The sequence below is a fragment of the Geospiza fortis genome, unplaced genomic scaffold (genome assembly GCF_000277835.1).
Source record: "Geospiza fortis unplaced genomic scaffold, GeoFor_1.0 scaffold424, whole genome shotgun sequence".
NCBI lineage: Eukaryota > Metazoa > Chordata > Aves > Passeriformes > Thraupidae > Geospiza > Geospiza fortis.
The window spans coordinates 3,082,211-3,102,839 of NW_005054354.1; the positions used below are offsets into that span (position 1 = coordinate 3,082,211).

Genomic DNA, 20,629 nt, shown 5'->3' on the forward strand with positions numbered 1-20,629 from the left:
TGCATCCTCCAACTGTGAACACTAGATTAAATTCATTCTTTAACGTTTCATATAAGACAGGCAGACGTACTGCAAATGAAGTAAAAAGATCAAAACTAGAGGTAAAATAAGAATAATTTATCCAACTAATATGTACATGTGATTAGTTTTATCTCATAGGCTGCAGGATAATACTGTTATTTTTTGTAAAATAAGAGTTTTGTGGAAATCCTTGCCTGCTTTCCTAAGAATGTGACTTTCTTAACAGAATCACATAAATGTTTGTTGATATTTCTAAGGATCTACATGGTATTTTATTTCTGAGAAAACTAAGTTTTGTATAATACATATTCACTCCTTGAAAAACCTCCCCCACTGCTTCTAAAATGTCAAAGCTGAGCACAGGGATTTAGCCATACAAGTTCTATTGAGATTAATTGGATTTGTATGGCTAAATCCATGCCGTTCTTCAGAAAATATTGCTGTCCCTTGTATATAAAATATAAATATATGTTTACAAATACAATATCACAAGACATATTTAGACAGAGCAGTAAAATCAGGTTTAATTTATGTTTGGAGATGAATAAGTTTTGGTTTTCTATAAACTAAGGGTTCCTGTTTTAGTATACTGAGTGAATACTAAGCATGTGCTGTGCTTGCCTTAGGGCTTCATTTTTTTTAAATGCGTGAAGCATTTACATAGGAGTCCTCTGTACTTCACTCAGGAGGGGGAAGAGCATTTCTGATTCATTAATCCCCTTTTCTAAGTAAGTGGGTCCTTCACATCATGTACTCAAGAGGTGTAAAATATACAAAGAAGTGGGAGGGACAGGCAAAATGATGCCTGGCTTGCTATAAGGTATAAATTCAAAATCTGTTTCTCTTTGCCAGAAGAAAAATAGCGAGGGGGAAAAAGGGCAGCACTAAATCTACTGCATGTGCTTGCATGATATGCAGGTTTGGGATAATTATTTTCTCTCTTGTTCAATAAAGTGAGTTGTTACCATGGTAACATTTATATTGCACAATTTCTCTGTTATAAAATAAATGAGAACAGTTTTAGAGTCAGAAAAGTCTTTGTATGGAACCTTTTTCTTTTCTGTATTTTTAACTGCAGAATTGTGTCTTAAAATTTTCTTGAGATGACCAAGTTTTGGTGCACTTTCCAGATAAAATTAGTCACCTTTTAACAGTATGTAGTGCTTCTGCAAGACAAGATGTTTTGTAAAATTGAACTCAGCCATCAGGCAGATGAGCAGCTCAGAGGAATGGTCTGTATGTCCTGACCCAGTAGCAGCTCCTGGCAGTGGCACCTTGCCTGTGCTGCTGTGCCACCTTGGACAAGATGTGCTGAGAACTTCATAAAAAGTGGGTCTGAGGGTCTGAGTCTTCAGTGGCAGAGGGGCAGGTGCCCAGGGTGAGTGTTTAGAACCAGAGCATACCCTACATAATATTTTAGTCTCTGCTGCTTGTGCTTCTCTTACTGAGGAATAGCAGACTGATAGCACCACTTCCTGACCAGCTGCTTCTTTGATAGGGTGGTTTTTTAATATTTACTGACTGCAACGCAGATTCTGCAGTAGACATTTTAAAATATCCTTGAGCAATACTCTGTTTCTTCTTTCTGAAGAGACTCCAGAAGATAACCATGGGAGCTACTTGCCCATTATGTAAAGCTTATGTGCAAGGCTTCCAAGAGGTGGGAAAATGTTTGGATAGAGCAGTTGATTGAAATGACAGGTAGCTTTTATCAGACCCTAATAGGGTCTTTGCCAATCATAACTGCTTCTCTTTGTTCAGTTTTGTTTTTCTCCTGTATTTTCTCACTACAGCATTTTAGTATGAGGTGACTTTTTAATCTGTTGAGATCAAAAGACTTCATTGCTTGCTTGATTCTGTCCTGTTTTTTCACACCTTTCTGCTGATCTCTTGTATGGATTTTTCAGTTTGATGATCAATACAGTATTTTTGAGGGATTAAGCCATTTTAAAATGATTTTATTTTAATATTCAAAAAGTCCAGATTCATAATTACTGAGTATTATTTAAAAGTCTTGACAGGTGATTATTCACAAAATAGAGTGGCTATCACAGCTGTGAACTCCGAAAAGAAGTAAGTTCATTAGTCATGGGAACAATTGTTCCTTGATTACATTGTATTCCACTGAAACTTACATAGGATACCTTGTGGAGATTCTTTTATGCTTTTCAAATCATAGATTCATTAAACTTGGAGAAGACCTCCAAGCTCATGAAGTCCAAGCTTTGACTGAACACCACCGTGACTACTGAATTGTAGCACTAAGTGCCATGTCCAGTCATTTCTTGAAAACTTCCAGGGCTGGTGACTCAAACACCTCCCTGGCCAGCCTGTGCCAATGGCTGGTCACTTTTTCAGTGAAGAAATTATTCTTCATGTCCAACCTGAACCTCCCCCCTGGTGCAACATGAGGCCATTTCCTCTTGTCCTCTCCCTGCTTGCCTGGGAGAAGAGGTCAATCCCCACATGGCTTCAAGCTGCTTTCTGGCAGTTGCAGGGAGTGAAAAGGTCCCCACAGAGACCCAGCAGCCAGGAAGGTGGCTGCACTCTCCTACACATCTGCCTACAGGGAACACTGTACAAACTGCTCTGCCACATCCTGTCTGTCCTGTTTGCCCACCCTTTTCACTGTGCTCCTGGTCACTTGTATTGTGCTCCCTACAGCTCTTCAAATCTCCCTCAGGTGCTCTGGCATCAACCCTCCCCATGTCAGCCTCCATCACAAGAGCTGCCAGCTCCTGCTGCATCTCTCTGCTCTCGCTTGGGTTTCTCTGACTCTGGGAAGTCCCTGCTTAACTCCTTGTAGTGTTTTCTGCCCCAGAAGTTACTGTAGCCACCAGCCTGCTGGTGCTGTCACCACATGCCTTCCCCACCCCACTCCTGAATGTCATGGAAATTGCCTTGTGCAGCATGTCATTGCTTTACACTCCACCCCATAAATGATTTGCAGTTGTGTAGGAGTGGTATAGTCAGTGTTTGCTACCTACACAAATTTTAGCACATTGTGTATATAGCAAGATGCTTTTAGGACTCTTAGGAGTGGTTGTGTCTTTGAATGTTTCTGTCTATCTAAATAGACAGAATTATCCTTGAATGCTATAAAGGTGGGAGAAATATTAACTGCCTGCATACTGTTACTAAGAAACGTTTCCCTTTAGCAGCTATTCCCTTCCCACATATCCTTTCTTTAATCCATTGACCAGCCTTGTTGATGAGTGTGGCAGCACACTGGCTCACTAACTCATTGGTTGCCTTGGTTGGTTTTTTACCCAGCACATGTGCTTGCCAGACAGGAGTGTCAGAAACGATTTTTTTCCAGGTTAGAAAAGCTAAGTGCTACATGGCATAACTAGCAGAATTTCACAGTTGCATTAAAGGGTGACAGAAACTGCATAAAAAACTAGTGTTGTGTTAGAAGAACATGGTTTTTTGATTTACAGTTAATTGCTGACAGATGATGTTTCATGCTGACAGATGATATTTCATGCTCTTTATCTGATAAAACCAAGTATAACTGAATAAGAGATGGAAAACTGGTCGTTTTGACCACTTTGTATGTTATCTGTGCAAGGGATATAAGGATATTTATAGATATCTTTTGAAGTTGCATCTAACCTATTTAATGGGTCATTGAACCTAGATTTTTAATATTTTAAGACTTTTCAATTCATGGTTGGCTGAAAGCTTTGCTTTCTCTAGAAATGGATGTTATGAATTTATAGCCTCTATTGTAGCACATCTAAACTTACATATTTCTTTAATGAAAATAACACTTCTTCACTGTAGATTACAACCATCACTATCTGCTGTTACAATAGGGCTTGTTTTATTTGTTTTCAAGCATCTAGAGGGCTTCTTGAGTCACAGTCTTCAGCCTGGCCTTTCCCTTCCTTCTGGTGGGAACCAGATGCTGTAGATGTACTAAGAGTAGAATAGCCTCCATGAGGCTGTTTGGTTTCCTGTCAAGCTCAGAAAGGGAAGATTTCAGATATATCCATTTCCTGCCAGCGCAGAGTGACTTTCAGGAGTCCTCTCTTCCCTTGTGCTGCATGGTGACAGTTGGCCAGCCTGGAACTGAAACTTACATTCATCCTTGGTGCTTAGTCTGTTCTCCTTAAGGGTACCTGTAAGCAAAGGTACAGGAATATGTTAAACTTAAATGTCCTGATTTTGTTAGGGAAGTGTTCCAAACAGAAGTGTAACTGTTCCTCTCAGTTACTGTTGCACAAGAACTTTGTAACTCTTGGTTTCTCTAGGCTCCGACATTCCTTACCAAATAAAATTCTAATTACAGTCTTATATGAAAGTAAATCAGGTGTTTGGAGTCTTTTCTTTTCCTCTGTTGGATGGCATAAAACCTAGTATGACTCACTGCCATATATTGCTGAGAGCTGGGCAGTTTTGTTATTTCTAATCTCTTGATGTGCAGCCTTATAAGAAATTTCTCCCCCAATGTGTTGATGAGTGCATTAACGTCACAAATCAGCAATCTTTTTAGCTCCAGTTTGACAATACAAGAGTAGCATGAAATTTCATGTTTCAACAAGTCAGATCCCTATGTGTGAACAACTTTATACCTAATTACTGAAGTCTCTGAAGGTGAGAACACTAGGACCAAGTATGTCAGGAAATTTTTCTTCCTTACAATTTTATTACACATTTCCCTGAATATCCTTTGCTGGTACTTTCAAGAGGCAGCAGATTGGGCCAGGGAGAATCTTTGTTTTGTACCAATATGTTGTACTTACACTCTTAAGCAATCGATACAAGTTGTTTCTATTTTTTGTTTTTGTTACTATTTTTTTCCTGTTACAGAACCACTAAAATTTGCAGTTTATCTAGTCACAGTGAATGTGGAGTTGATTGCAGTCTTCTGCAATGTATCTTGTGAGTAGTTGAGAAGCATCATGCTACTCTGGAGTATCTCTAAAGATCTGTTTTCACAATCTCAAGATTTAAAATCAATGTATTTTAAAATTGTTATTTTTCAGAGCAGTCTCCCATTTGGGACTACAGTGTATTTTACCATTTTTCTATTCCTATGGTTGAAATGCCTGAGAACTGTATTTCAGATGTATTTGGGTCAAATATTTCTGAAGTGGTTATTTTAATTAAAGAATTCTTAATATCCTGTTTCTTTATATAATATTTGGATCAATACTCTTTAAACATTTAATTATCATAATCATCCAAAAATACACTGAAGTTAAGACACATTGAATGTCTTTTTTTTTCTTGGAGAAAGCAACATAGTTTAGACTTAAGAAATACTCCCAAATGTCTTATTCTGAGCAATCTCTTTTAATATCATTATTTCTGCTCTTGCCAAGTACAGAAACACTGATTTTTATCCTCAGGACAGGTTTGAAATCCTAATTGCTTGATTTATTTTTTTAATGCAAAACTGTATTTACAAACACAACTTCTTCATATAGCAGTAAAAGGCTGGTAACTGCGTGCACAGTTCTATAATTTACTGAAATAACATTAAAAATTTAGGGGCCTTCTGTAAATATATCAAGTCCTATCAGTATCACAGGTACTGGGTAGTATTTCTAACGTTACTGCTTTCCTGGTCTTAATAGAGCTTGACTTGCAGTATCTAGAAATGTGGCCATTGTGGGACAGATGCAATAAATGAAGGGAGGAGGCAAAATTATCTAGATTTGGGGAATTAAAATTGTATGGTCAGCAGCAACAAGATTTGCTTTTGGAAAATAGTCTTTGTGTTTCTTTCCTGATCTTGTAAAAAAGCCTGCCTGGAACCTGAGACCTCTGATGCAAAAATGAATGAAGGTATGGCAGAGGCATACTTCTGTTGGCTATTTCCTGTGCCTTGAAAAATAGCCAGCCTTTGTTTGGTGTCCACTTTTTGGAGCTGCCTGGCTTAAGTAATCAAATTGACTGTAAACATCATTCCCCAAGTGTTCCTTTGACCATCTGTTACCATCTTCGGTTTCTCAGATTTTGGAAGTATAAACTAGAAAGGGGAGTACTTTTGAATTAGCTGTCTCTAACTTGTATCTGTAGTCCTTTTACTTAGGAGTTGTGTTTCCTTGTTATTATGGAGTAAATTAGTTGTACGCATCTTCAACAGATTGCAGCTGCATTCAGATCTTGGGTTTGAGTATCAAAATTAACTCCTGTCATCACTTCCAAGGATCTTAACAAAATTAGGAAAATATTTCCAAATAATTCTCAGGTACAGAAAATAATTTGGTCCTTTCAGAAAATACCACATTAGGCAAATTTCTAGTATACCTTTCATGCCTTTGTGAAGTACTTTAATTGATCCTCAAAGTGAGGGAACTGACTCAGAAATACTGATTTATCCATGCATCACTCTGTAGAGTTTTTATATTTCTTTTTAAATTTGATGAGCAGAGCAAGGCAAAGAGTGTTGTGAACTGCCTTTTATTTTCCTTCTTATTAGGCAAATTGATTAATGCTAAAGTAAATGTGCTGAGAGGAAAAAAATGAGCTTCTTCTTAATTTCTATATTGAATAAAAATAATGAAGAGAAAGCAAATTCATTAACACTTTGAAAGATTCCTCTAATATTAGGTCCCAAACGAATAAATTATTGAACTGCTTTTAAAAAGTGATGTTACTGTAACAATGAGTGGGCAAGGCTAATCTGTGCAAATGCTTTTTAGATATTGGGAAGGTTTTCAGGAGATGGTGGGGGAAGCTGGATTTTCATCAAGTGGGGTTTTTTGTTTTCACAAAGACTGCAAAGTATGGGGAGAATAGAGTAACTAATAGTAAGAGAACCCTTGCAGAGGCCCAAGAGATGGTTAAAAGGAGAAAGAGTGGTAGGATGTAGAAGATGCAGATGATATATTTTGTCTTTGATGAATGCATCACAGCAGGCACATTAAGTCAGACCCAAAATGGGCTTACCCACTGTTTTACTTCTTAGACTGTAAAACTGTCTGACTACATCTAAGGGATATTAAATGAGCAGGAAAAATTTAAGACTAGAAAGCAGAGGATGAGCATAGTCTGTGTATGTTACAACTTCTTATTACCTGTGGCTTAAATGCCTGCCACAGAGGTGATATTTGCATTCAGCAGCCCGTGGTTTTGTTTGCTTCCATGAATGTGCCCAGTGGCTTTCTAAACTCCTCAAAACTCTCTGCCACTGTACTGACTTTGCAGAGGCAAAGTGTGTTGCAGATTAACTACAATTTTGGATGAAGAATACTTGCTTCTGGATTTCTTGTTTACTTTTTAAAATTGCCTTTTTGGTTTCCTGGGATGATTCCTGGATCTTGATTCAGCGTCTCCAGTTTAGAAAATAGATGGTATTTTTAGAAAAAATATGGTATGTTTTGTTTCTGTTTCTTTAAATAGCAGTTTTGGGAAGAGAATATGTGAGGGGTAGAGATAATGGGAAAGTACAGAGAAGAGTTGAAAGGAAGCTATACTGATGAGTCAAGATTTACAGCTTGTCAGAGTCACTAAACAAACCCTAGAAGACATACTGCTAATTGAAGAGAAAGTATTCTAAAATATGAATAGAGCAAGGGTAGGAAGTGTTTTCTCAAAGCAGAAAAATACATTTGCTTCTCTTGAGATTGAAGGGAAAAGCCACAAGGGAGGCCAATTGCAGGAGAATGGTCTAGAGATAAGGCAACTTCTAGTATGCAGAAGGATGTTCTGTGATCTGAAAGACAGAAAAGGGTGGAGTGGCACAGAAAGAGGATGGAGAAAGGAAAAAGGCAAAATATGTGTTTATCCCTTGATTAAGTGTATGAAATTGGCACTGTTTCTTGTCAAGCATCATTTTGTGTAAATGGGATACAAAAAAGTAAGACCAGGCAGAATAAGGAAGAAGTGGTGAGCAGTGATTATACAGTGGAGAAAATATTATGTGAGAATGGTTCTCATGACCTGTAGAAAAAAAACCAGAAGAATTTTCTAGTAAAATTCAATGTTACGTGCCTTGGGCTTAATAAACATTTCTGTTCTGAAGAGACACAAGAAAAGTCTTTTAGGTGGTGAGTATGATAGAAACTGAGTTGGTTTAACAGCAAGAAATTCAAGGTCATGTACTTGAGGGTAAATAAACATTTCTTCTGGATTGTGTAAAGGAAGTTTTGGCTGTCTTAACAAATGACTGAATGACTGATATGATGAAGCTTTGAAAATGCAAATGGAGTCACTTGTTTAAATCTGTAAATGACATAGATTTGCCTTGAGTGAAATGAAATCAAGGTCCTGGAGACTCAACACAAAATAATGATGTAACACCTGTGTGACAGCAGCATAAAAACCCCAAACTAATCTGGGACAAAGAAAGACATCAAATGCAAGCATTCATAAAAGAAACTGCAAAGCAGGCTGGGTCACTGTGTTTGCCCCATTGCATCCTGCACAGCCACCTATGTATCACCAAAGGGAGGGGCACAGGGCCCTGTCTGTGGAGCAGCACTGAGGCTGGGTCCGTTTCTGCCTCTGTTAATGTCAGAAACATTTTGACTGTGTTCATAATGTAGTTTAAAAATAGAGTTGGATTGCTTTAAGCTGAGATAAAGGTAAAATACCTAGCTGAAGCATGTCATAATAAATGTTTTAACTGCAGGCTTGAAGGCTCTAAGTAATCTGGAGTGGTGTCCCTCCTCTTGTATTTTTTTTATGCATTAAAAACCTTGCACAAAATGTAATTCAGTATCAAAACCTGATTGTTTTGTACAAGCATTCAGAAAAACGTTGATTTATTTTTAATAATAAAAACAATTTTTATCAAGTACTGTCTTAAATTCATATAGTTGTAATGTTCTGTGGTTCTATGGTTGTATGGTTATGGTTCTGTGCAAGCTTTTCAAACAAGGCTGACATATGAGCATACTCTGGCTATAATTTTCATTAAAATAATTTTGAGCAGGTTTTTTAATGCTCACATAATTTGTACTAGGGTCATTGACTTTAACTCCAGGAGAGTATTGCACAGTCATTTTGACTGAAATGTGTTTTGTAAATGGAATTGGGTGTTCCAAGTGCCGTGTTGCATAGCAGAGGTTTTTCCATGTGCCCAGATGTGACTGCTGGCAGGGGTAGGTTTTGATCAAGTGCACAGGCTTTGAGAGCTATGGGATGATGGTGCTGCAAAGCACCATTCATGTGACTCTGAAAGAATATAGTGCCCTTGTCTGACAGAGCTGAATATGGAAAGTTCTTCATTTCTTGATGTGTTTGACGTTCAGAATCTGTGTGTGACAGTAAGCCAGACTGAAGAGTTAGAATTAATTTTACATCTTGGGCAAGATAATTGAATATTATAAACTGTAGAGATGAAAAAAACCACACTGATAATTTAGTATATTTCTGCCAGTTTGAAATTGTTCTTCCTTTCATTAATATTTTTCCAGTCCAGTTTAAAATGTACACTTGGTGAGATTTCAGTCATATCTCTGAGGAAGCAGCTTCCCTTCCACCCCAAACAGCATCATTTTCTGTTTAGTTTTATCCTATAGATTTGAGATATGTCCCACACTTTGTCCAGACCCTTTCCTAGATAGTCTGGTGTTGCTTACCCAAACTAACCATGTGTTTCCCTGTGTCATGGGTTCTAATTCTGCTCATGTTTTGCACCTCAGTGAATATTTTCTGGCTTCTTGTGGTGTCCTTGGGAAGAGCCCGGCCTTTCTCAGCAGACAGCCCTTCCTTCTGGAATCCTTCTCACTTCCACACAGCCATGTGCTCACAAAGCCAGTCTTTGTGTCTGCTTGGGGAATCTGTTAGTCCAGGCCCATCTGTTAGTCCAGGCTGATAGGAAAAAAGCTGCCTTGTAGGATGGCTTGTGGGTTGCTTGTTTTTTCCAGAGGTTTCAATGTCCATGTGTTTGACCAATGAATCTCCAGAAGCAATCTGAGTGCTCATTTCCTCCTGGGAACAATTATCTGCTGTGCTTTTATGATTATTCTCACCTTGGATCCAAGATTTCAGCAGCAGGTTTCTCACACAAATACATTTCAAAGCAAGTTCCATCATCACTTATTTTTAAACATACTGCTAAAACCCGTTTTTCTGCATCTTTCAGATAAGAAAGGGTTTTTTTTTTCAGATTCTCTTGTTATTCCTGTAGAAAATTTAATTTAATTGTTAATTTTTGCTAGATTTAAATCATCAGCAATTTAAGTAATTTTACAAATAACTCTAGATTTTTTCTTCCAACTGTAATTTCTTTTGTTCTGAAGATTCTCAATAAATATTCTTTCTTATATCACCCACACAGTTTTTCTGGCTTGTTTCTGGTCTGTTCTTGCCACATGTTTCTTCTCAAGCTTTTGTGATAATGGAATGGAGCCACTGTACCCATGATATTAAAAAAAAAAAGAAAAGTTAAATATTTCAAAAGCAGTGGTGTGTTTTTGGCTGAGTGCAATTAGTTTGGCATTGTATTCATATTTTTCCCATCTGTGTTTCAAACTTTTGATGTGTCTTGATTTAAGAACATATTGCCTCCAAAGTTTTACACTACCTGAACTTTTGAAGTAGTAATTGTTTTTCAGTGCTTAAATTATAGATGGTACCTGGAACTGAAGTGCTAACAAGACATGAATATTGGTGAATTTTAAAATTACGCTGCAAATACACTGTCTTAAACTCACTTCATTCCACTCTATCTTGCTTTACCAGGTGCATGCCCTGGGTAGGCCCAGAGAGATTGCAATTTTATGCAAAATACTTCAGCTTCAGAAACAGAGTGTAAGTTAGGCCTGGTGAAGATTAAATGCCATACATGGCTTTTTCTTTTTTCTTCTTCCTTCCTTTGCTCCCACCCCAGTTATTTGTCAGACATTCAGCAGAGGTACTCAAGCCTCACATGTCAGAAGGGATTTGGACCTTCTGTGTCCCAGAAGACTTCTGAACTGTTTGGTGAGGACAATCATCTTTTATTTATTGGGTCTAGATTCAGCACAGAATATTAGAGAAACTTAATAATTCCACATCTACCACAATCCAGTCTTTTCTATCAATTTATTGCACAAAATAGGTGCATCTTGTCCATTTCTGTGGCTGACAGCAAGAGAACACTCCTGCTATATTGTATAAAGCAAGAAAAAATTAGAAGTCATTGCTTTTTGAGCTGCATTGCTGGTTTTGATTCTCCCTGAACCCACTGAAAAAGCTGTGCAAGCAAAGCTCCAGGCTGCTGCCCCCTCAGCAGGCAGGCTTTTGGACTTGTCCTTAGGTGATCTATGCCTTTCTCCATGCACAGGCCAGTCATCTGTAACTACTGCATGTTGAATTCTAATGTAAAGACTAACAAGTTAAGTATTTTAGCTTCTAACATTTGCCTGTCTGTAAGAAGGCTGGTCCCTACTCACCCCCCTCCCCAGATATATGTTATTTCCCTTTGTCTCTACTGAGCCTCTTTGGAGATAAAACTGTTTCTTGCCTGCATGAATTGAAAATGGCAATTTTCTCTACAGCTGTCTTTTTAAGTGGTCTCAGGGTCAGGACTTGCTGTTTCTGCACTTGCTTCCTTATGACGACATTTGTTAAGTGTTGTGAAAGAAATAAGTAAAAGGTTGCAGTTTCCTAAGAAAGGTCATTACTTTGATCATAAAGAGTAACACTACTCTTTATTTATCTTGTAATATTGTATGTTAGCTTTATTTATCTTGTAATATTGTATATTGAGTCTTTGAGTTAATTTCTTAAGTCAAAAGCATTAATGAAACTTAGTGTCCAGGCTAATGTTAGTTCAGATTTCTTGAGTCAGCCTTTAATAAGGAGTTTCACCTTGCTGACCTGGTGTTACTTGCAGAGCATTTGGTGCTAGTTAGAAAAGCAAATGCAGAATTTGTTGAGGTATTGCTGGAGCATTTGTAATGCAGCAGCAAGGTCACTTTTACATCTCACATAAAACTGAGATGGATCTCCAGACTGTGCAGACTTTTTCTGTGGTCATGAGGAACTTCAAGGAGCCCTCCTGCTGTTCCTTCACTGGTGGTTTCTGAATGTGAGACCAGCTGCAAGTGCAGTGCAGAAGTGATTTGCCAGTATTGATGCATGTGGGTGCAATTGTTACAGCAGATTCCTCCATAATGACTATGGATTTTGTTGAATGAAGAATGGAGAAAAATGTACTCTCATGAGTTTTTTAAGAATATAAAACCTAACAAGTTTGAGGTTTACCCCAATCCAGTGATACGTGCAAAGTAATTAATGAACTAGAATCTGAGCCATTTGCCATATCCTGAGTTCAATTTTCTTTAATTTTGTCAATGCTAAAATTTGATAAACCCTGTAATTTATAGATCTGAATTAAGTAGATGGAATTTGTCTTTGTGACTATGTGTAGACCAGCATTCCTTAAACAAATTCCAAAGACTTTTCAGAATTTTGGCATCCAAACTATTGTTGTCTCATGCTATATGAAAGAAAGTTAAGTGTGGGCTGTTAAAAAAATTGCTTCATTCTTGGGTACCGTATTTTTTTCTATTCTCCATAGGTAGGTATCATTTTTTTTTCTGTTGTATTATTCCTGCCTTCTACAAGCACTGTCACAAATTTGAAAACTAAGTGTACTTCCAGCAAAAGAGTGGGGTTATTACTGAGTTAGGATTATTTTTTTATTGATACAAATTGCTGATGCTTTTTATAGCATTGTGCTTCCTTGAACGTTTGAACTGACACTTTCTTTCCTGAAATACATTATTCTTGAGGAATTCCTTACTGTCTTATTATCATTACTCAGAAGTAGGTCATGGTTGGCTGGGTTTTTGAAAATGAAACCTGTGGCCAGATACCATTTTGTCACAGAATATAACCTCATTGCTCTGAATTGTCTGTGGTATCTATTGCAAAGGCCAAGGAAAAATTTTCTTTTCTGCTTTTACTTGTTTCTTTCCCTGATGTCTGGGAGGAGAAAGGGAGACAATGGAATCACTATAGTGTCTCTTCCTAACTGAGTCAGAATGGGATGGCTGTTTTCAGTGGTGACACCCCATGGCTTCACTTCAGTGGTACCACTGCCATCACTGGAGGAACAAAGTGGAAAAGTATGCTGGTACATTGCTATTTTGGTAAAATAATCAATGGCTCTGTCAAGACAATGTATGTGTGTTTGTAGGCAAATTTCTCTCAACTCGGGCCCTGCTCTTTTTGACATGCAATCTTCCAGCCTTTTCTTTCCAACCTTCAAATTCCTTTTTATCTGGAGTAGAGTGAAACATCCATCTGTTCAAAATGTGATATGATCTGGCACAGGAATATCCAACATTGAGTGGAAAAGTTCAAAAGGAGGTCTTCAGGGATAAAGCAAAGAAAATCCTAGTCCTTCCTGATTGTCAGGCAGAGATTTGGAAAATGCTCAGCTCATGCCTATTATTCCTGTTCCTCTGTTCAAAACTCCAGGATAACTTTTGATATGAAGGATGGAGGGTTTAGCCTTTGTCTATCACTGCTGGTGCTGAAAATGCAATGGCAAGATGTATGTACATTCCTGGGTTTTCTAGCTGCAGAACTGTGTGGGAATGAACAATGAGCAGGTGAGAGTGACTTCCCAGAGAAAAATGGGAATTATGCCAAATGGAAAAAAAACCAAAACCAAACAAAACAATAAATTGGCCTCTGCTATTCATGTTAACAAAAATGACTAACCTTACTTGTGTGTCTTGTCTGTAGATCACCTCTCTTGTGACACTGCAGCTGTTATCCATGGTTGGCCAGAATGACCAGCTTGATGGACCGCGATACAAGTGCACTGTGTCTCTGGACTTCATTAGAGCTATTGCCCGGTGAGCCTGTTAAAAGTTCATTTACTGTTACATGTGCTGACTTGAAAGAGACTTCAAACCAAGTATTTGCTCAGCCTCTAGCTCTTTGCAGACCAGAATAGAAAACCTGTGGATGTTTTCTAAGAATGACTGAATAAGTAATGTTATTTATGAGAAATGTTGTACCCAAGGTGAGTATAGTCCATTCCTGAAAATGATTTATGCTACAGTGGCAGTATGTGTTACAGTAGCATACTGTCTTTGTGCTTAGTAAAGGTCAGGGACTTCATGTGAAAATACTGCTCTAAAATGTCAGTCCATTTCATTACCAAAAAGCACATTATGGTATTTGAACCTGAAATTATATTTGGTTCTTAACAGTGTTGTGCATATGATATAAAAACTACATAGGTTATAGGAATTCTTGCACATAGACTGTCTTGTGTGATCTGTTATTGATACAAGCTAATTCAGTTAGTGGATGTAAGTACATCAGCATCTTTGTTTATCCAGAGCCTTCAGTTGTGAAGTCTGAGAAGAGTCTGAGATCCATCAGGAGAGATGGCAATAATTTGCAGACAGAAATACATGCAATACAAAGGCAGGAATCAGGCCTATGTCTCCTATTTTATCTCTTGCTGCCGCCTTATTAGCAAGTCTTGGATAAACAGTCTATAACCAGAACAGAGCCCAGAAATGACACGTGTCAAAAGGGAGAAATGTTCTCACAGCCAGCTCTTCTCTCTAATGTGGAACTAAGAACTAACCTGAGGTGTTGGGTGTATTCCATAACCTCAGTGCACATGTTACTCTCCTGAGCTATTAAATGTCCAGTAGCCTTGTCAGTAAATGCAACAGATACACTTATTTCAGTTTTCAGTTGGACAGACTGTAGAATTAAACTTTGTCCGGCTGGACCACACTGCCAGGACCTCCACAGCTTTACTATGTCAGTTTGCTATTCCCGGCAGTAAAGTCACTTGGTGAGCGATGCCCTGAAAAAGCTCCCCCTGGAACCAAGCACAGCAGACCATCTGCTCAGCAAGATGGATCACTGTGTCTACAGTTATACATTGGGATTTATCCTTGAGTTGGGGTACTTTGACAGCCCTTTCCTTGCAACTTTGACATCCTCAGAAGTTTCAGTGATTGCGTTAAAGTTGCTGGAAGGTAGAAACGGCCGGAAAACAGGACCAAAACTTGTGCTGTGCAGCTCATGCTTACTGCAGAAAGTGTTTGTCAGACACTCACTTCAAACTGCAGTGCATGGTAGTGTTTTAGCTTGCTTTCCTTTAGGTCTGATATGTGTGTACGTGTATGTACATAAACTGACTTTTCCTACATGTTATGAGGAAGAAAGCAATTCTTTTTTCTTCAGAAGTCTTTGCAGGTCTTTATTTGCTGCCTAGATGGGGCTATTTAAGATAGATAGATAGATAGATAGATAGATAGATAGATAGATAGATAGATAGATAGATAGATAGATAGATAGATTTTAGAGTTGGCCTGTTCTGCTTTTCTCCTGTTTCTCCCTTTTTAAAAATCTTGCTTTGTTCCTTTGTTACAATTTTTATTAAAATACACTTTTCAGACCACAGTATTTATTAAATCTTAAAGAGGACGATCTGTAAAAAGACAAGGTTTCATGAGCTCATTAGAATTGAGCTTTTGTCCTCCCTGGGTGAGGCTACTAGCTATAGGATGAAGGCCTGATCTTCTGTGCTTTAAGAAATTTCATTTTCTATCTGTGCAATAGTTTTGGTTGTATTTGTCACAGAGAAGGAACTACTTTGAAATCTCAGCTAAAAGACATATTGAGTAAACAGCCCATATAGCCCATCTTTTGATTCTTCTTTCTGTTACTGCAATAGTACTAAAATAAGTTTATTAGTCACTAAAATCTTTAGATTTTAGTTATCATCTCAGCCTTTTTACTCCAGCATATTTCTTAATGGAAGGCTGAGGTGTGCAAAGAATGGTACAGAAAAGGATGCTCCCTCCCCACCCCCATTCAAGCTGTTCAGATTGTCATTTCATTTTCTGTGTTTTTTAAGCAAAAGTGAAGTTTGCACTAAAAAAAAAAAAGCCACCTGTTTTTGAAAAGAGTAAAAAACTTGTGTCTCTTCCTGGTGGCTTTGAACATGGTAACTGCTGAAATGCACAGTCTCTTTTTTACCATGGAACCTCACATCTGGCTTATTCTGTGGCATATACTCAGTCTTTGTGGAAACATCTCTGTGCTTTAGCACATAGTAGTTAAACATTTAGCTCAAGGTAAAGTTAGATGTTTCTTTGTTAGAAGTAATTTCTCTTTTAAGAATTTCAAACCTTAGTTCATAAATTTTCTTTAGCTGAAGTAGGTCTCTCATAGTGTTTATTGAATACAATGGATCTTTTCAGAGAGTCTGTAATAAACCCAGTTGTTATGACAGGACAATTCTGTTTCATTTAGTTGATAAGGTCAGCATTTGTTAGTGTGTATGGTTTTGTTTCTGTGGAAAGCCTTGTAATTAAAGCACTTGTTTTTGAGTGACACAATGTCATGTAAGTCTAACAGTGGCAGTTAATGTCTTTAAATTTGTCACTGACTCCAGTGACAATGTTGTGTAAGTCTAACAGTGGCAGTTAATGTCTTTAAATTTGTCACAGACTCCAACAGAGTATTTCCTGTTACGTATCTTGGAGATTTCTAAACTTTTTCTCTGTCCAAAATGATGTTTTTATAAAAACTTTTTGAAAAGTGGGTTACAGGCTGATGCATGAACAGAGACTATTAAATGATTGTAGTTCAACAAATAAGAATTCAGCTAGCTAATTTCACTTAGTATTGTTAGCAGTTATTTTTGCATCATTGAATACTTTTTTTTAAAAAACCCTTTTAATTTTATACTTGTCATTTTATGCAGTAATTTGCATTATTTATTCAAACAGTAAACCCTAAAGTCTGAGTGTTAGATTGTATAGAATAACGAGTTTAGAGACAAAAAAATAATTATATGTTTTATTCTACTGCTGTTTCATTTTGCCTGCCATTAAAGTACAAAAATGTACATTAAAATCTTCTATCCCATTGATTGGCATTCTTGGATTTTTCAAATTTAGCTATGAACATGGGTCAACTACTGTCAAGACTGAAAGAATGCAGGCTCCAAATGAGTACAGATGAAGGAGTACTTGCTAAAACAGGTGGTTTAGGAGATGAACAAAATATTCAATAGGATAAAAGGTTGTTGCTTTGCATCACCAACTAGAACATCAAGTTTGCCATACGAAAATATAATCTTATTAATATTGTTATATTTTTATTGTTTCATTATTGAAATAAGAGTCTTCCTTTCTTTACTAGGAAGTTGCTATATTTCTTTTCTAGAATTTTACAAAGTTGAAATAATCAGAAGAGGGGTATTGTAAATAATGAGAGAAATTAAAAATTCATTAATCTTTCCTTGCATTTCTTTTGGGGAATTGCTTGATTTTGATTGTGCAGAATGTCCTGCATGTGCTGTTTCCAAACAGGTTAAAGTCTTAGCACTGTTAAGATGATTGCTCTAATATACTGTGTTTTTGTTTATAGGACCGTGAACTTCGACATAATAAAGTACTTGTACGATTTCTTGTGAAAACAAGCTTCACAGCCATATGGACACTGTGACAATGACTAAGGCAAGCTGTGTTCATCTCTCTACTTAGCTGGCCAGAAAGAAGAGTATTTTGGCTCTTTTGGATTTGTCCAAACAGGTGCTGGCCCAGCATGGAACCTGATGAAAATACTCTGATTGGTCTGGGTGGATCTGAGCAGAGGACTATTTACCAGGGACCCTGGAGTATTTGGAAGCAATGTGTTAATTATAAACAGCAGGGTTTGAGCACAATCTGTTCTAGTCTTAATGATGTTATCTTAACACTGAAATTGCCTGAAACCCATTTACTTAGGACTGCATTTTGCTCTATGAACTCTCCCCAGTGCTTTGAACATGGCAGCAGCCGTTGTTTGTATGCCCAGTCTTTTCACTTCCTCTCCACAGGAATCTTTGCAATTGCCTGCCAAAGCAGCTTTTCCTGAGGCCACCATTTTAGGAGAGTGGAGTAGCAAAGTATAATAAACATAAGAACATATTTAAAAATCAAGCTGCTACAAACTCTTCTTTCTCTTCAGTAGTATGTAGGCAGACTGTTACCCTGTCATATGGAGATCACGATAGTAGGAAACTCCCAGTTAGTCACCATATTGTCTTTTTCAGACCATTCATAAATGTTGACTATGAATGTATTTTTATGAAGCTCTGTTTTAAAAAAATAATTGATTCTTAAACTTCTATCCCTGTGTCAAACTTGGAATGTTTTATTTTTGCTTCAAAATTCTATAGTCCTTTCATGCTCATCCAGTTACAGGAAGTGTTAATTACAGTGCCATATGGAATGAACCTACTTTTAACATACACATCACATAATGGCTTTTGTAACAGCCTCTGTCCTGTAGAGGAGGATGACACAGCTGCCTTTTCATCAGGAAGGGAGAAATTCAACAGGTAACAGAGTCTTTCTGCAGCAATTCCCCAAAAGTGGTGGAATAGTGAATAAGTAAAGTTTTGTGTTACAATACATAAAACTTTGTCCTTGGAAATACCTGATGGAATACACTACAATTGCAGCTTACTTGTAGAAGATACACAATTTATGGAGCATGAAAATCCCCTAGTCCAGTTGGAGGTAATTGTCTTCATGAATCTGAAGATTTCAGTAGCCCTCTTGAAAACTCCAGGTCCCATAGCCTGTTACTCAGATGTTTTACTCTTGAGTGCTCACCTTTGACTGTTTGACAAGACCATGCCAGGTTCTAACTTGAACATTATGGGTTTTTTTCAGGGAAAAATCATCAGTCTTCCCTCTTTGCTCCTGTATTAGAAATGGTCAAATACTCTGAACATGTATGTAGTCTTTATTCTTCTTTCTTTTTTTTTTTCTTTCTTTCTTAGTTTTTGTTTTCTTTTTTTGTTGTTTTTTTTTTCCCCAATTGTGGATGCGTAGCCACGCTTCTGGATTGAGACCCAAGTGACAAAAGCATCCTTCTGGCCAAGCTCTGGCTTCCTCCCTCAGGGGAGTGTGAAAGGGCAGCAATGAGTCATCTCCGTGATCTGTTTTCCTTCCTGCCGCTGAGCTGGATCCAACCCTGCACCTGTCCATGAGGTGGCAACATTTGTCACACTTACTGAAGTGTTTGGTTGTGAATACATAGCCTGTTTCAAAAATGTTTACTACCTGCTTTTGTTTTTGTTTATAAAAATGTCCATAATGTGAACTTTGGGCTAAACTTTACAGTGCCTTTCTGTCTTGGAGCTGGTGCTGGTCTGAGCTTGGCTCTTGTGGATCTCCTCTGTGACTACCTAGGGCTGCAGTTCGTAGTGGAAAGAAGTTTTGAGGTATTCATGTGTCAGCTAGTCCATGTAAAACAGTACCAGTAGATCATAGGGATTTGTAGTTTATGATCTGAATTAGAATTTGATATATGAAACATGATGGGACAGATAGTGATTTGTTAAGTGCTACAAACTTGAGTCACAAAATTTCATTTTCAGTAATCCCAGTCATTCCCACCAAATAGACCAGACTCTCAAAACTCTTCAGCTCCAAATTTGGAGCACAAATTAGACCTAAAATAAAGGTCTTAGAAATTAAGCAGTGAGAAAACTTGGTGCTGCTGCTGTTTTCTTCAGTCTAATTTCTTCTATATTAGCCTTTTGAGTATTGGTAATTATTTCCAGTGTAACTCCAAAGAATAAGGATACTAATTTTTGTGGGGTGTAGTTAATTTGACTGAAATGAGGTTAACTAGAGAAGGAGTAGTAACTGAGGATTCATTCCACAGAACAACTCTCCTTACTTTGAAGGCACTTTTTTGACCTTTGTGAAAGACTCCTATCAGTGAAATAAAATTTAAAGCTGAATCAGCAGAGTATGAGAATGAACAAGGTGACTGAAGTGCAAATGATTGATGTAGGCTATAACTAGGCTGATGATGAATAGTAGGATTTATTCTGACAAACTAGAAATATTTCTATATAGCCATGTCAATGAGTTTATAAATTACTGCTGAGTTTCTTACTAGATACCTTAGCAATATTCTGTTCTGAGACCCCATTTTCATGCATGAGGCCTCTTTTAGCCTCCCCTGGGCCAGCATTTCACCTCTTCTACAGGTGGTTTTGAGTACTGTGCAAACAATGTAGAGCAAGATAGTTTAACTAATCAGAAAACCTTCAGTACCTTAGTGCTCTGCAGTGTGTATTTTAAAAATAGACAATTATTTTCGTAATTCCTGAGTCACAAAGCATTAGAATACTGAAAAAAATTACAGACTTACAGTGCTTTTCTCCAGTGGCTGATCCAAATATTAATAGGAGCTGGAACTTGTTCTTACAAGGATAAAGTAATGGAAAAAGAAATGCAGCTGTCATCAGTTGTGAAGAGATTAGTACCCCTGAATAGCTCTGGCTTCATCAACAGCTGCATTTTCATGCACATAACATGGAGATTTTATTTGTTAAGAAGTCTTGCAAGGCTGCATCAACATGTAATGAGTTGATTCATTTTCTTTGGACAGTGATTTGTCTTACTTTGGTTATCCCAGAACCTGCTGTTTCTACTGTAACAATTCCTGTAGCTATTGACTCTTTTGGGGTGAGATAGAGAAATACATTGTTTATTTCAGTACCTTCTGAGTTCTGATGCTTCTATACACCATGTTAAAACATATTCATTCTTGCCATTGGTGAAGTTTGTCCAGTATTCATGGAAAAGACCATTTTGACAAGACCCATCAGGCACTATGTTTTCTTCTTATAACTGGAACATCCAGCCATGCCAGGAGAATAGTG

General features: G+C 37.6%; 1 protein-coding gene across 1 annotated transcript in view; it reads left to right on the forward strand.

Moving 5' to 3' along the window:
- Window positions 1–20,465, forward strand: part of ORC5 (origin recognition complex subunit 5) — a 63,025-nt gene extending 42,560 nt beyond the window's left edge. Inside the window, exons 14-15 of the mRNA XM_005423520.2 lie at window positions 13,663–13,775; window positions 17,329–20,465. Of these exons, the coding sequence (XP_005423577.1) occupies window positions 13,663–13,775; window positions 17,329–17,374 (159 nt within the window). The 3' untranslated portion in view covers window positions 17,375–20,465. The remainder of the gene's footprint in view (window positions 1–13,662; window positions 13,776–17,328) is intronic.
- Window positions 20,466–20,629: the final 164 nt, after the last annotated feature.